At 34.4% G+C, this 18,245-nt stretch overlaps 1 protein-coding gene across 1 annotated transcript; it reads left to right on the top strand.

Moving 5' to 3' along the window:
• Window positions 1-9,599: 9,599 nt before the first annotated feature.
• Window positions 9,600-10,673, top strand: LOC126936124 (olfactory receptor 8K1). Its single transcript, XM_050758573.1, has one exon. The coding sequence runs from the start codon at window positions 9,689-9,691 to the stop codon at window positions 10,646-10,648; it is 960 nt and encodes a 319-aa protein (XP_050614530.1). The 5' UTR covers window positions 9,600-9,688; the 3' UTR covers window positions 10,649-10,673.
• Window positions 10,674-18,245: the final 7,572 nt, after the last annotated feature.

Here is an 18,245-nt window from a genome sequence, read left to right as displayed (position 1 = left end):
AGAATTAGCACAAGAACTCTAGGAATTCAAAAAGCCAGGGTGTCCCCTTAGCTCAAAGTGAGCCCACTAGCTGTCCAGTAATGGTTCTTTACCAGTCAGAAATGACTGAAATGACATGCATAGAATTCAGAATCTGGGTAGCAAGAAAGATAATCAGGATTCAGAAGAAATTTAAACCCCAGTCTAAGGAATCCAAGAAATTCAGTAGAATGGTTTAAGAGCTTAAAGATGATACAGACATTTTAAGAAAGAACCAATTTGAAGTATTAACAGCAGAATAGATCAGGCTGAGGAAATAATCCTAGAGCTCAAAAACCAGTTCTTTAAATCAACTCAGTCTAAAAAGAAAAGAAAAATAATTTTAAAAATAAACAAAACCTCTGAGAAATATAGGATTATATAAAGAAACCAAATCTACAACTTATTAGCTTTCCTGAGAAAGAAGGAGAAGGAATAAGCAACTTGGAAAATACATAAGAGGACATAGTCCTTAAAAATTACCCTAAACTCGGTAGAGAAATTGATATGCAAATTCAAGAAATACAGACAGCACCAGATAGATACTGCACAAGAAAACTATCCCGAAGGCTCATAGTCATAAAATTCACCAAGGTCAATGCAAAAGGAAATAAATCTTAAAGACAGCCAAAGAAAAGGGTCAGATCAAATATAAAGAGAACCTCATGTGCCTACCAACGGACCTCTCAGCAGAAATCTTAAAGACTGGAAGAAATTGGGGCCTATTTTCAGCAGTCTCAAAAAAAAAAAAGAAATTCCAACCAAGAATTTCATATTTCACCAAACTAACTTCAGAAGGATAAAATCCTTCTCAGACAAGAGAGTTTGTTTCAACTAGACCAGGCTTCCAAAAAGTCTTCAAGGAGGTCTTAAACATGGAATCAAAAGAATGACACTTAATGCACTTAAGCAAAAATGCACTTAAGCATACAGCCCACAGACACTATAAAACAACTACATAATCAAGTTTACATAATTACCAGCTAAGAGCACAAAGACAGGATTAAAATCTCACATATCAATACTAATCCTGAATGTAAATGGGCTAAATGCTCCACTTAAAAGACATAGAGTGGCAAGCTGAATAAAAAGAAAGACTCAACCATCTATTTTTAAGATACCTATCTCACATGTATTAACACCCACAGACTCAAAGTAAAGGAATGAAGAAAGATCTACCATGCAAATGAAAAACAACGAGGAGTCACTATTCTTGTATCAGATAAAACAGACTTCAAAACAATAGCAATTAAGGACAGAGACAGATATAAAAAAATGATAAAGTATACAATCCAATAAGAAGACTTAACTATCCTAAACAAATATGCAGTCAACTTTGGGGAACTGAGATTCATAGAACAAGTTGTACTTGACCTATGAAAATATTTAGCCATGGGATAATAGCTGGAAACTTCAACTCCCCACTGATGGCATTAGACAGATCTTCAACATAGAAACCTAACAAAGAAACTCTGGACTTAAACTTGACACTTGACCAATTAAACCTAATAGACATCTACAGAACCCTCTGCCCAACAACCACTGAATAGACGTTCTTCTCAATGACCATATGTTCAGTAATAAAGCAAGTCTCTACAATTTCAAAAAATCAAAATCATACTAAGCACACTTTCACACCACAATGCAATAGAAATAGAAATTAATATCAAGAAGATCCCTCAAAATAAAAAAAAATGAAGATTAAACAACTTTATTCTGAATAACTCTTAGGTTAGCATCAAAATTAAAATTAAAGCATAAATTAAAAAAAAATACTTTTAAAGGAATGAAAATAGGGAGACAACTTGCCAAAATCACTGGGATATAGCTAAAGTAATATTAAGAGGAAAGTTTATAGTGCTTAATACCTTCAATAAGAAGTTAGAAAGATCTCAAACAAAAGTCTAACTTTGCACCTACAAGTACTAGGGAAAAACAAAAAACAGAACAAACCAACCTCAAAGCTAGCAAGAGAAAAGTTAGAGAAGAACTGAATAAAGTTGAGACACAAATATTTACACAAAAGATCAATTAAACCAAGTGTTGATTCCTTGAAAAATTAAGATTGATAGACCATTAGCTAGATCAGAGATGAAAATTTGGTATTACATTGTATAAAAATACAAAACATCCTCAGAGAAAACTATGAACTCCTCCATGCATGCAAATTAGAAAATCTAGATGAAATGGATAGATTCCTGGAAACACATAATATCCCAAGGTTGAATTAGGACTATATTAAAACCATGACTAACAAAGTTTTAGTTCTGAAACTGAATCAGTTAAAAAAGAAAAGAAAAGAAAAGAAAAACTTGCCAACCAAAAAAAAAAAAAAAGCCCTGGATTAGATGAATTCACAGCCTAATCCTACCAGGTGTACAAAGATCTGGTACCAATTCAACTGAAAATAATCCAAAAAATTGAAGAGGAGAGACTCCTCCTTAACTCATTCTATAAATGCAGCATCTTCCTGGTACCAAAATCTGGTAGAGACATAGCAAAAAAAGAAAACTTCAGTCCAATATCCTTGATTAATAGAGATGCAAAAATCCTCAAAAAATATTAGCAAATTGAATCTAGCAGCATATCTAAAAGTTAAAACCTCATAATCAAGTAGGCATTACTCCTGGGCTGCAAGGCTTTCTCAACACATGCAAATCAATATATATGATTCAGCACATAACCAGAATTAAAAACATACAATCATCTCAATATATGTAGAAAATGCCTTTTATGAAATCCAACATCCCTTCAGGATAAAAACCCTCAACAGACTAGGCATTGAAGGAATGTACCCGAAAATAATAAAAGCCATCTATGATAAAACCACAGCCAACATCATAGTGAAAAGGCAAAAGCTGAAACCATTTCCCTTCAGAACTGGAATAAAACGAGGATGCCCACCCTAACCACACCAATTTAACATAGCACTAGAAGTTCTGGCCAGAGTAATCAGGCAAGAACACCACCACCAACAAAAAAAGGCATAAAAGTAGAAATAGAAGAAGTCAAACTATCTCTTTTCACTGATTATATGATACTGTATGTAGAAAACCCTAAAGCTTCCACCAAAAGTCTCCTAAATGTCCAAGCTAAGAGTCAAATCAAGAACACAATCCCATTTATAGTAGCCACAAAGAAAATGAAATACCAAGCAATCAGCTAGTGAATGAGGCAAAAGGGCACCCCAAAGAGAACTACAGAACACTCATGAAATAAATCAGAGACAACACAAACAAATGGAAATACACTGCATGCTCATAGACTGGAAGAATCAATATTGTTAAAGTGACCATATTGTCAAAGTAATTTATGGATTCAGTGCTCTTCATATTGAAATACCAACATCATTCTTCATAGAATTAGAAAAAAAAATTCAAAAAATATATCTAAAATTCATACGGAATCAAAAAAGCCAAAATAGCCAAAGTAATCCTAAGCAAAAAGAACAAAGCCAGAGGCATCACTCAGCTGAACTTCAAACTATAATGTAAGGTTACAGTAATCTAAAAAAGCATAATACTGTCACACACACAGATCACTGGAATAAAAGAGAAAACTCAGAAATAAAGTCATACAACTACAACCATGTGATCTTTGACAAGGCTGACAAAAAAAAAAAAAAAGAGGAAATGACTCACTATTCACTAAATAGTTCTGGGAAAACTGGCTAACCATATGCAGAATATTGAAACTGTACTCACTACTTTTCACCATGCACAAAAATTAACTCAAGATGGATGTAAAATTTAATACTATAAAAATCCTGGAAGATAGCCTAGGAAATACCCTTTTGACAGTAACCGACTTGATCAACTGGAAGAAAGAGTATCAGCGAATGAAGATCAAATGAATGAAATGAGCAAGAAGAGAAGTTTAGAGAAAAAAAGAGTTAAAAGAAATGAACAAAGCCTCCAAGAAATATGGGATTACGTGAAAAGACCAAATCTATGTCTGATTGGTGTGTCTGAAAGTGACGGGGAGAATGGAACCAAGTTGGAAAACACTCTGCAGGATATTATCCAGGAGAACTTCCCCAGCCTAGCAAGACAAGTCAACATTCCAGTTCAGGAAATACAGAGAACGCCACAAAGATACTCCTCTAGAAGAGCAACTCCAAGACACATAATTGTCAGATTCACCAAAGTTGAAATGAAGGAAAAAATGTTAAGGGCAGCCAGAGAGAAAGGTTGGGTTACACACAAAGGGAAACCCATCAGACTAACAGCAGATCTCTCAGCAGAAACTCTCCAAGCCAGAAGAGATTGGGGGCCAATATTCAACATTCTTAAAGAAAAGAATTTTCAACCCAGAATTTCATATCCAGCCAAACTAAGTTTCATAAGTGAAGGAGAAATAAAATCCTTTACAGACAAGCAAATGCTTAGAGATTTTGTCACCACCAGGCCTGCCCTATAAGAGATCCTGAAGGAAGCACTAAACATGGAAAGGAAGAACCGGTACCAGCCATTGCAAAAACATGCCAAAATGTAAAGACCTTCAATGCTAGGAAGAAACTGCATCAACAAATGAGCAAAATAACCAGCAAATATCATAATGACAGGATCAGGTTCACACATAACAATATTAACCTTAAATGTAAATGGACTAAATGGTCCAATTAAATGACACAGACTGGCAAATTGGATAAAGAGTCAAGACCCATCAGTGTGCTGTATTCAGGAGACCCATCTCACGTGCAGAGACACACATAGGCTGAAAATAAAGGGACAGAGGAAGATCTACCAAGCAAATGGAAAACAAAAAAAGGCAGGGGTTGCAATCCTAGTCTCTGATAAAAAAGACTTTAAACCAACAAAGATCAAAAGAGACAAAGAAGACCATTACATAATGGTAAAGGCATCAATTCAATTCAACAAGAAGAGCTAACTATCCTAAATATATATGCACCCAATACAGGAGCACCCAGATTCATAAAGCAAGTCCTTAGAGACTTACAAAGAGACTTAGACTCCCATACAATAATAAAGGGAGACTTTAACACCCCACTGTCAACATGAGACAGATCAACGAGACAGAAAGTTAACAAGGATATCCAGGAATTGAACTCAACTCCGCACCAAGAGGCCCTAATAGACATCTACAGAACTCTCCACCCCAAATCAACAGAATATACATTCTTCTCAGCACCACATCGCACTTATTCCAAAATTGACCACATAGTTGGAAGTAAAACACTCCTCAGCAAATGTAAAAGAATAGAAATTATAACAAACTGTCTCTCAGACCACAGTCTGAGACTAAGAAACTCAGTCAAAACCGCTCAACTACATGGAAACTGAACAACCTGCTCCTGAATGACTACTAGGTACATAATGAAATGAAGGCAGAAATAAAGATGTTTTTTGAAACCAATGAGAACAAAGATACAACAAACCAGAATCTCGAGGACACATTTAAAGCAGTGTGTAGAGGGAAATTTATAGCACTAAATATCCACGAGAGAAAGCAGGAAAGATCTAAAATTGACACCCTAACATCACAATTAAAAGAACTAGAGAAGCAAAAGCAGACACATTCAAAAGCTAGCGTAAGGCAAGAAATAACTAAGATCAGAGCAGAACTTAAGGAGATAGAGACACAAAAAACCCTTCAGCCTTGGAAAATAATTTTTGGATAAGTCTGCAAAAGCAATTGCAACAAAAACAAAAATTTGACAAGTGAGACCTAATTAAACTAAATTGCTTATGCACAGCAAAATAAACTATCAACGGTGTAAACAGACAATCTTGAGAATTGGAGAAAATATTCATAAACTGTATCTGACAAAGGTTTAATATACAGAGTCTATAAGGAACTTAAACCAACCATCAATCAAAAAACAACCCCATTAAAAAATGGACCAAGTACATGAACAGGCACTTTTCAAAAGAAGACATACAAGTGACCAACAAATATAAAAAATGCTAATCATTATTAATCATCAGAAATGCCAATCAAAATCACAATAAGATATCATCTGACACCAATGAGAATGTCTATTATTAAAGAATTAAAAAAACAAAAAAAAAAAAAAAAAAAAAAACAGATGCTGGCAAGTCTACCAAGAAAAGAAAATGCTTATACACTGCTGATGGGAATGTAAATTATTTCAGCCACTGTGGAAAGCAGTTTGGAGATTTCCCAAAAACTTAAAACAGAGCTACCATTTGACCCAGCAATTCCATTACCAGCTATACATTCAAAAGGAAAATAAATCATTCCACCAAAAAGACACATGTACACGTTATGTTCATAATCACACTTATTCACAATAGCAAAGGCATGAAATCAACCTATGTTCCCATCAGTGGTGGATTGGATAAAGAAATAAGGTACACATACACCCTGGAGTACTATGCAACCATAAAAAGAACAAAATCATGTTCTTTGCCACAACATGATGCAGCTAGAGGCCATATTAAAGCAGAAACAGAAAACAAAATACTGCATGTTCTCACTTTTAAGTGGGAGCTTAAACATAAACATAGGAACGATAGACGCTGTGGACTACGAGAAGCAGGCAAGGGTGTCTGTTGAAAAACTCCTTATTGTGTACTAGGCTTGCTTACATGAGTGAAGGATCCATACCCCAAACCCCAGCATCATGCAGTATACCCATGTATCAATCCTGCACGTGTATCTCTGTATCTGAAATAAAAGTTGAAAGTTAAAAAAAAAAAGTAATTACAGATGTTGGAAGGCATACTTTCCACTTACTGCTATTTGTTTCTTACATGGAATATTTTTGTTATTATTTTTCATCCTTTCCTCCATTTCAAGTTCTCTTTTAGTTTGTGGCTGAACTCTAAATTATGCATGGCTATATCAAATGTCCACAAGGCTTTTCAAAGAATGACCTAAGAATTTTAAGCTGAATAATTCATAGGTGTCACACTGAGAAGGAAGACATTCTAGTTCCAAAAAAGCTGGAATGTATCATCCTTGATCAACAACTGGGCACCCACTAGAGATTTCAGAGGCAAATGTTACTCCAAATGCTTCTGAGGGCTTGAAAACAAGTATCAAATAGTGCTGACTAATCTTTGTTTAAAACACTTAATAGTCTTTCAAAAAACAATACAAAAATATACAGCACTGATTAACACAAAATTCACAATATTCAGCATCCAATCACAAATACTAGGCATTTGAGAAAGCAGGAATATGTGGTCCTATCTTGGAGATAATTCAAGTAGATATTGAAATGGTATAATGATAGAATTAGCAAGCAAGGGCTTTAAGACAATTGTTATAAACATGTTCAGTAAACTAAATGATTTAACAAAAACATTAGCATTGTGAGGAAAAAAAATGAAGATTTAAGAAACAACAGATATGGGGCTTCTAGACATAAATATACAGCATTGGATATGAAAAATATACATTGAATGAGAACAATGGCAGATTAGGAACTGAACAAAAGATGACTTAAACATTCAACAATGAAGACTACTGTAAACAAAGCCAGAGTAAAAATATACTGAACAAAAACCATGAAGATAGTCTTAGTGATTTGTAGAACAATAACAAGTTATTTAAATCATGTTTAATTTTAAGTCTAAGTGTAAAGAAGAGATTAAATAGTGCAGAAGATACACAGTAAAAAATGTTGGCCAGAATTTTTTTCTAAATGTATTTTTAAAAAACAAAATCCTAGACATACAAAAAGCTAAAATAATTCCAAGTAGGGTAAATCGAAAGGAAATTATGCTAAAATGCATTATAGTCAAATTTCTGAAAACCAATAACAAAAGTTCTTAAAAACAGCCAGAGATAAATGATATGTTATAAACAAATGAAGAAATTATTTGCCACTAATTTTTTGACATAAACCATACAATTAATAAAATATTATCTCAGTCTAATACAGTTTATAATACATTGTTTTATGTCAGTTTATAATTATATATTCAACAAAATATATGCGGTCAATGGATGTATTATCAAATATTACATAACTTTTTTTTCTAGAAATTCATTACTTCATTTACTTATGACTTGTTGGGGATTCTACATGTAATATTGACATGCAATGCTGAAAACGGCATTTGTGATTTCCAGTCTTTAGTGATATGGCATAATTTATTTTCTCAGTTAGACAAAGGCATAAGTACTTATGACTTTTTCTTAATGGAACATTCAGAGAATAATCAACAGATATTCAAGGTACTTTCCCTCGGGTAATTACGTACGATTTGTTTAATCTTGAGTCAGATTAATACTTCAACACAATGAGTCTTAAGGGAGTAGAAAAAATTTAAATCCATTCTGTAGCCACTTATAAGGCCTAAAGCAGTAGAAAGCAAAGCAGATTCCTCACTGAGGTAAGCAGAAACATTGGTCTTAGAAAATTTCTAAGGGTACATCCTGAAAGCAGGTTGTCACCAAAAATCTTGAAAGGTCCTATTCTCTGCAAAACTATTGCCTCCCTTGCAATATACTGTTCTGTCATCCATAGGACAGATGTGCAGACAGACCTGTTATACAGTCCCCAGTACTCGGGGCTGGTCATTATTTATGCCACCTTAGCTTTCAAATTACTTCATGCTTCAGTCATCTATTTTAACAAAGATCTTTGTCTATCATTATTTACCTGTGTCTTTCCTGTCTCATTCTCACTTCCTACCAATGAAGGGTATCTCTAATGGAGAAGTGGTGTGTTAGAGTGTTTATGAGAACATATTCTGAAGGCAGAATGACTTTATTTGAATCCTGACACTACAACTTCTAATGTGAAAGATCTTTGTTAAATTATCCAACTCTTTGTGCCTCAGTTTCTTTTTCTTTTAAATGGGGATGATATTACTGCCTACTTCCTAAAGTTATTGTGTAGATCATATGAGTTAATATCTGCAAGTCACTTGCAAAATTGCCTAGCACACAATGGATTTCCTTAAATTCTTGATATTCATTTGTATTTCTCGATATCCATTTGTATTTCTCTATCCACTGAGCCCTTTTTTATGATTCTCTCTTAAATGTTCATGAATTGTAAGAACAGCCAGTTTTTTTTTTTTCTGCAGAAGAAGGATGTATAATTGGGGGCTTATACATCCCCCAATTGCTCACTAGAAGGAGCAGTTCAATAGGCAAAAAGTGCAGATGTGGCATATGCAGATTAAGATATTATTAACAAAATTCTCAAATTATGGCATAAAATTTTGTTTTTGGTAAACAAGTTGAATTTATAGACAGAAGTATGGACACGTATATAATGGTCAGAGATTTCCTACTGTCTGATGCATTACTCCATCAACAGTTTCGAAAATCTTGTCTTGCTTTTTTCAATGATCAGCAATAATGTAAAATTTAATGTGTAGATTTTTGTTTTACAAATTACCTGAAAATTGTGGTAAGCAGAAACAAAAGTGGTAGCTATTTTTACATACTTAAAATGACTCTGGGTCAAAAAATGTGGATCATAGTAGCTACATCAAAACAACAACTTCGAAATATCTTGACCCTTTTAATTCACACTTTACCAAAGTTTTAGTGAATGAGACTGTAGCTTTGTGTGGTTTTGACCTGATGGGAAGAGGAAACTCTATTTAGAATTTGAAATAAAGGAAATGCCTCTATTGCTCATATGTCATATTGTTAATTTTCTTAGAAGATAATGTTTCAAATATAGTAAATATTGGTTTTCTAGTTTGCACAGGTTACCGAGATGAACCACATGGTGAAACACAATCACACAGCAGTGACCAAGGTGACTGAATTTATTCTCATGGGGATTACAGACAATCCTGGGCTGCAGGCTCCACTGTTTGGACTCTTCCTCGTCATATATTTGGTCACAGTGATAGGCAATCTGGGCATGGTTATCTTGACCTACTTGGACTCCAAGCTACATACCCCCATGTACTTTTTCCTTAGACATTTGTCAATTACTGATCTTGGTTACTCCACTGTCATTGCCCCAAAGATGTTAGTAAACTTCATAGTGCACAAAAATACAATTTCTTACAATTGGTGTGCCACTCAGCTAGCATTCTTTGAGATTTTCATCATCTCCGAGCTCTTTATTCTATCAGCAATGGCCTATGATCGCTATGTAGCCATCTGTAAACCTCTTCTGTACGTGATCATCATGGCAGAGAAAGTACTTTGGGTGCTGGTAATTGTTCCCTATCTCTATAGCACGTTTGTGTCACTATTTCTCACAATTAAGTTATTTAAACTGTCCTTCTGTGGCTCAAACATAATCAGCTATTTTTACTGTGACTGTATCCCTCTGATGTCCATACTCTGTTCTGACGCAAATGAATTAGAATTAATCATTTTGATCTTCTCAGGCTGTAATTTGCTCTTCTCCCTCTCAATTGTTCTCATATCCTACATGTTTATACTAGTAGCCATTCTCAGAATGAACTCAAGGGAAGGGAGGTACAAAGCCTTCTCCACCTGTAGCTCTCATCTGACAGTGGTGATCGTGTTCTATGGGACATTGTTATTTATTTACTTGCAACCCAAGTCCAGTCATACTTTGGCTATTGATAAAATGGCCTCGGTGTTTTACACCCTGGTGATTCCTATGCTGAATCCATTGATCTACAGCCTAAGGAACAAAGAAGTAAAAGATACTCTAAAGAGAACTTTAGCCAATCGATTCAAAATTCTCACTTAATATCTTAATATTCAATTGCATAGCTGGGTACGATAATCTTTGTTTAGTTCTTTGTCAAACCAATTATAACATAAAAAAGTAGAAATATTCTATCTGCTTAGGTTTTCCTGTTTTTCTGGACAAAACATGTACTCTTAGAGCAACCCGTACTTTTTGCCACCTCAATGGGATAAATAAATACTACACTCAGGTAATATATATCTTAAGCAATTTTTGAGATCATATTGGAACCGCTACTATTTATAAATAAGGCAAATTAGATCAAACTTAGAGTTGCAGAGTTAAAGTGAAAAGCTTATATAGTTCAAACAGAGTAAAAATAACCAGAAAATTAGTAATAGATATTTCATAGCAGGCACTAGGTATTAAATATAAGAAAGATTGAACCATAAAGAATGTGTGCGCTAGATAGGAAGCAAGAAAGTAAGTAAATATGTGATTATAACACAACATGAAAAGCTGTTTAGCCTGACCAACATGGTGAAACCCCATCTCTACTGAAAATACAAAAATTAGCCGTGCACGGTGGCATATGCCTGTAGTCCCAGTTACTCGGGAGACTGACAGAGGAGAATTGCTTGAACCTGGGAGACGGAGGTTGCAGTGAGCCGAGATCACGCCACTGCACTCCAGCGTGGGCGACAGAGCGAGACTCCATCTCAAAAAAAAAAAGAAAAGAAAAGAAAAGAAAAGGCTGTGTAAACATTAAAGCTAAGAACACAATATATTATGCTACCTCAGAATGAGGTTTTTCAATCAGATTAAGTTAATATTGTATATCTTAGGGATAAAGTAGGGTTTTGATTAGGACTGATGAGAAAAATACTGGATTGTTCTAGATCCTCCTTGACAGACCCTAGCACTATTGCAAACACTGGTTTATGATAACTTCCCGATAAGCTGATTTAGAATTGGCAACCTGGGCAACCTGAAGATAAAGAAGTTATCTTGTCATCTACTGTAATGGTATCAATACAGAATTTTGAAAAATATATGGAGATGATAACACAGACTAAAGAAAACTGATACACTCTAGGGTCAGCTGCATCTTCATTCCTGTCTTCTTTGTCTCCTTCTTGAGCCTGTCTACACAGTGGCATGGAATGTGTTCTAACATAATGCTTCATTTACATTGTGTACTCTCACTCAGCAAATGAATTCCTTACATCTTAGTATTCTTCCATTGTTTCAATGGGCCCCTTTTTTTCAAATTTTAAAAATATATGCAGTTTTCAAATTGTGCCTGTTTCAATTTAATCTAGTGTTCAAAGTAAAAATTGTGAGGAATTGAATCAAAAAATGATCCAAGGTGTCTTTATCCCGATCCATTTATTTTCTTTCTTTTTTTCCTTTTCTTTCACTTATTGTATTTACTTCATCTAAACATAAGCTGAACATAACAACAGTATACAAAATTGCATTACCAATCATCAAATTTGTTTACTTCTGATTTTGATAACCTCTGATCCTGCTCATAAGCATATTAATTTTTACTAATCAATTTTACACTTCCAGAGTTTTTTCTTTTTTTTTTTTTTTTTTTTTTTTTTTTTTTTTTTTTTTTTTGAGACAGTGTCTCATCCTGCAGCCCAGGCTGGAGTGCAGTGGTGCAATCTAGGCTCACTGCAACCTCCACCTCCTGGGTTCAAGCAATTATCTTGCTTCAGCCTCCCGAGTAGCTGGGACTACAGGTGCACACCGCTACACCCAGCTAATTTTTTGTATTTTAGTAGAGACCAGGTTTCACAGTGTTGCCCAGGCTGGTTGTGAACTCCTGAGCTCAGGCAATCCACCCACCTCAGCCTCCCAAAGTGCTGAGATTACAGGCGTGAGCTACCATGCCTGGCCTCATAGTAGCATTTTATCTTATAATGCACAAATATAACTCTTTGGTTTTGTATATTTTCCCTTCCCAAATTCTACAATTTCTATCCCTTTCTATAACCCACAACTAAAATTAAATAATATGAATAGCATTCTGTAATACCATCCATACAAGAAAGGCTTTTAAAAAATCATGCTATATTATGTTCCCTGCAACGTTTTCTTTGTTTGTTTGTTTGTTTGTTTGTTTTACTTTAGAATTCATCAGCAGGATTTCTCTTGACCAATAAAAATTATTTAAAAAATTTTTTTAATATCAGCGTATAACTGTGGAAAACAGACGAATCACTTTGTACTTAGCCATTCCTTGATTGATGAACTTTGGTTGTTGACAGCTTAAGTTATTAAATTGCCACCAAAAACATATGCTGTAATAAAATCTCATAATTATAAAATAATATACTGGTAATTTTTATTTCTAAAATAAATGTATACGGTTATTTCACATTCTAATAATGTGTTGTTGGGTAAATATTTTGCATACATAAATTATAATTTTAAAAATTTTTAAATGAGAATAAATACCATGCAATGTTATTTTTTCCAAGAAGTGTTTCCTCTTTTGTCCATTTTTTAATGAAATACTAACATTTTAAGAATGAAGTAGGCCGGGCGCGGTGGCTCAAGCCTGTAATCCCAGCACTTTGGGAGGCCGAGACGGGAGGATCACGAGGTCAGGAGATCGAGACCATCCTGGCTAACACGGTGAAACCCCATCTCTACTAAAAAAAATACAAAAAACTAGCCGGGCGAGATGGCGGGCGCCTGTAGTCTGAGCTACTCCGGAGGCTGAGGCAGGAGAATGGCGTAAACCCGGGAGGCGGAGCTTGCAGTGAGCTGAGATCCGGCCACTGCACCCCAGCCTGGGCGACAGAGCCAGACTCCGTCTCAAAAAAAAAAAAAAAAAGAATGAAGTAGTAACATTTTTATGAACACTAACATTTACTAATATTGTGTGATTAAAAAATGCAAAATGACAATAATAGGTGTCTAAAATCAGCTATTTGATGTCATAGATAAAATATAGATGGTTTTCAAGCATTACATTCTTTTCTACAAAAAGTTTATAATATTCCAGACTTAGTTGGACACTGCTGTTTTCCCTAATGGCCACAAAACACACATTCTGATTACAATTATAATCATGAGTAGTTGAAAAATAATGCTGCCAACCTATATAAAATTCCTTTAGTATTTATACATTCTCAACCTTCTTCCCAGAGTTAAAACTTCGAGCTTTATTGTATTTATTTTCATTCCATGTCTAATTAATGACTTGGTACACCAAAAGCTTTTACCAAGGATATTTTAATATATCTGTACTTTCTAATGTTTACGTGACAAGAGTTGAACGGTCCTAATGATGGATTGCATAAACTCAACTTCCAAATATTTCTAAAAGCCCATGAGGCTGATTTCCTACATAGGCTCTGTAATGAATTTCTTCAATTCTCTCTCCATGGCTTTTTTATTCAGACAGCAAGACACACTCCTCTTCAAGGAATTTTCTCAAAGAATTTAAATTTTCTGCATCAAACATGAAGCCATTCTGGCTTTAAAATGTTGAAAGAGTTAGCTCGATGGAGGAGAATTATCTCCTTTACTGTCTTATCCTAAGCATCCAAGTGGTTCATCCTTCATCTAACACCATATGGTTGAGACCAAGGTACACATTTTAGCTAAGCTCAATTTTAAGGCACCAATTGTAGTATTAATTTTAATAACTGCAACCAAAGGTGACTGTTTTAAGAGTAGACAGGTGTAGACCCAGCCTCATGGCATAAAAGTAAGGTTCCCCATATCTGGCTTTAGATCTGCTTCTATATGACACAGAAAAAAATTCAGAATAGCCAAAATAATCTTGAAAAACAACAAAATTAGAGCACTCACAATACCTACTTCATGAGCTCCTACAAACCTCCAGCACTGGAGATAATGCAGCACTTTATAACCATAGATAAATAGATTCGTGGTACACAATGGAGTCCAAAACACATGTATGTACAGATGTTCGATTGATTTTTTTCCTAAAAAGCCCACTCAATTTATATGGTACCTTAGATACATATAAATATCACCTACAAGGCTGTAACTAAAAGGCAATCAAACAAAAATAGGATAAAATATGTTCCACATAGTAAGTATTAATGGTCAATATACACATGATAAAGAAGCCCAACATCCTCAGCTATCAGGGAAATGGAATTACAGTAACAGTGGGATACTATTTTCCACCTACTAGTTTGAGTAAAATTTAAAATATTTCATTACCAAAGAGTGAGTGTCAACCTGATCCAGAGTATTAGCTGCTGAAATTATGACACTTGCTGATTACCATGTACAGTGGTACTTCATTTCAGAGAACGGTGTAGTGGTTATAAGTAATGTTAAATGCATTACTACCACATGTTTCCAGAGTTCACCTTCTGGATGTTTACCAAAGGGGAATGAAAACATGTCCAAAAAATGTATACATTCATGTTATTGATAGCTCTATTCAAAATAGGATAAAATGGAAATATTTCAATTGTTCATAAACAAATAAAAATATAAATTGTGCTATAATCCTAAAATAGAATACTACTCAGCAATAAAATGGAATGAGCTATTGCTATATGCAGCAGCACAAATGAATTTAAACAGCCTTAACCAGACACAACCTACTATATTATTCATTTTACACGAAGTTCTAGAACAGGTAAACTAATATATGGTGGTAGAAACCACAGCAATTTTGAGCACGTGAATTCCAATGAACTAAGGTTTTGCTACCAGTGTCAGCCATTTACTCTCCCACTAACTGGGATTACTTTTTAAAAGAGATCTTTTCCCCTGATATACAAGCTTTAGAAAATCTTAGAAGAGGGGTGGTTGCATGTTTTAATGCTGGGAAGCGGCAACTTTGGGGTGAAACTTACTGAAATGGATTAAAACTTTTGCATTGTTTCAGAGCTATAAAAATTTTATGTATCCAAAATTATAATAGCCTTAAATTGAGTATAAATAATATTTAAAAGCATGTGCATATGTGATTATTTGTGATGTTATTTGTAAAAAAAGTATATATACATATGTTTGAAGTGTTGAAAGAAAACTAGTACTTTATATTCTTTATCATATCACTTTTTGTAAGTGTTGAATATATTCTTATTTGTTTTTCCATGTTCTGTTTTGTGGCCTTAAGAAGTGTTTTAAACATATCTGAGTGCATAAAATAGGAGAAAATGCCCCCTATGTGATGCTGCATTAGATATAAAACTGTGTACATATATTAAAAAATAACAATTGTATCCTGAGATATAGTATGGAGGAATTTACTGCAAAGAGACATTGGGGAACATTTTGGGATGATTAAAACACATTATTTAAATGTAAACTATATAGAGTTGGCATTGTATTGTATGTAAATTATTGCTCTTTTTACAGAGACCAATATAATATGCCCTTTTATTTATTTTTCTGGGTTTATTGAGTTATAATAGGCAAATAAAAATTGTATATATGTAAGGTGTACAACATGACAATTTTTTATTTTGTTTTATTTATTTATTTATTTATTTATTTACTTATTGTAGACATGGAGGTCTTGCTATGTTGACCAGGCTGGTCTTGAACTCCCGGGCTCCAGCCATCCTCCTGCCTCAGACTCCCAAAGTGCTGAGGTTACAGGCGTGAGCCACTGCACTCGGCATCATGATGTTTTCATAAACATATATATTGTGAAATCATTACCAAGATGAAGCTAATTTACATACCATTGTCTCAGGTAGTTAATTTCTGTTTGTGTGGTAAGAACATTTAAGATCTACTGTGTCAGCAATTTTCAAGTGTACAATACAGTCTTATTAACTATAATCACCATGCTGGACATTAGAGCTCCAGAACTTATTCATCCTCCATAATTTATATTTTATACTTAACTTATATAATTTACATTAAACACTTACATGTAACATACTACATTATGTAACTTACACTTTATACTCTTTGATCAACATCTCCAGTGGCTCCTACTCCTCAGCCCCAGCAACCACTTCTACTCTCTGCTTCTATGAGTTTGATTTTTTTTAGATTCCACATAAAAGTGTGACCATGAAGTAAAATGTTACCCTTTTAATACTATTTTAATACTATCTTTAATTGGCCTCTCAGACGCTTTCCTCAAATTTCTATATAATTTACATAATTAAAATATTTAAAGAATATATAATTATATACTAAACATATCCCATCATTTACTTAACAAATTTCTAAACTGTGTATTTAGTTTTCAGTATGTTATCTCACTGAAAAAATAATCTTATGAAGATCTTATTTATGTATTTAAGTAACTTTTATTACTTCTGTAGAACAGATTTCCAGAAGCAGGTTTTCTTCCCAATGAAGATTCCATCTTTTCAGCTGTTTAGGGTCTAACATGAGCGGTTTAGAATAATTATCTTCCTCCGTTCATGATAATTTTTCATTATTCAGCCAGCAAAACCTCTTTCTTATTCATGTTTTAGTCTTTCTTGTTATGGACTGAATGGTCTATCTCAAAATTCATGCATTAAAGCCTTAATCACTAGTACCTCAGAATGTGACTGTATTTGGACACAGAGCCTTTAAAAAGGCAATTAATTTAATTAGGGTCATTTAGCTGGGTCCTAATTCAATAAAACTGGCATCCTGATAAGAAGAGAGATTAGGACAGAGAGAGGGAGATATACCAGGCACATATAACAGACCGAGGGACAACGATGTGAGGGCACAGTGAAAAGGTGGCCCTCTGCAAGCCCAGGTGACAGCCCCAGAAGAAACCAAACCTGCCGAGACCTTGAGATTGGACTTCTATCCTTCAGTACTGTGAGAAAACAAATTTCTACTGTTTAAGCCACTCAGTCTGTGGTATTTTGTTATGATAGTCTTCAATACACCTTTCATCTTCATTTCTTTACCCAGTCCCAACCACCACCATTGGGAAACCAACACAAAATAACTCAAGGTGAATCTGTTTGTTTTCTTGTGTTCTTACAAAGCATACAATAGTTTTCTATGTCATTGATTTATACTGTACATAAATGTCATCATGCTATATATCTCCATTTTCTGCTTTAATTTAAGGCCTATAGGAGCAGATCTTTGGATCTACAAAGGGGACTTAATTCCTAAATATGATAATTTCCCCAAGGCATATTCCTTTCTAAACAATTCCATTAGTCATTACATGGATAAAAATGCATACATACTAAATGTTTAGTGTTTTAAAAAATCCCTTTGTTCATCAGGGAATTTATGTTTTATACTTTAAAATAAGACGTGGAGGTAGACAACAGAGATAGTGACATAATAAATATATTATTTATAGATACAGCTTTTAAAAATCTGATTGTGATACCATCAGCTCCTAGTTCTTATATATCCCATCTTGCAATAATGAATCTCCGAATGAAATGAATTACTTTAAAAGACACAGTTTAATCCCCATGACCCTTAGCTGTAATGCACTTGAATTCACTTCAATAATACAGAATAAACACAGACTTCCAGAAGGACTCATGGGGTGTCTGATTGACTTTCTAGAGGGAGACCTTGTTAAGAAACCAGTCCCATGTGGCATCTTCCCCAAAGACATAAAAGGCAATGTGTAGATACTTGAGTTGCCTGTGCTTCAGAATTAAGGTCTCAAAGATTTTTAAAACCTCATTACCTCTCATTGCCACAGCCATGTATA

The sequence above is a fragment of the Macaca thibetana genome, chromosome 14 (genome assembly GCF_024542745.1).
Source record: "Macaca thibetana thibetana isolate TM-01 chromosome 14, ASM2454274v1, whole genome shotgun sequence".
Taxonomy (NCBI): Eukaryota; Metazoa; Chordata; class Mammalia; order Primates; family Cercopithecidae; genus Macaca; species Macaca thibetana.
The sequence above is the reverse complement of the archived record's forward strand: the minus strand, read 5'-3'. Positions and strand labels throughout refer to the sequence as shown.

What these genes read in the sequence shown, in the direction of transcription:
- LOC126936124 (XM_050758573.1), top strand. Translation starts at nt 9,689, where the DNA reads ATGAACCACATGGTGAAACACAATCACACAGCAGTGACCAAGGTGACT.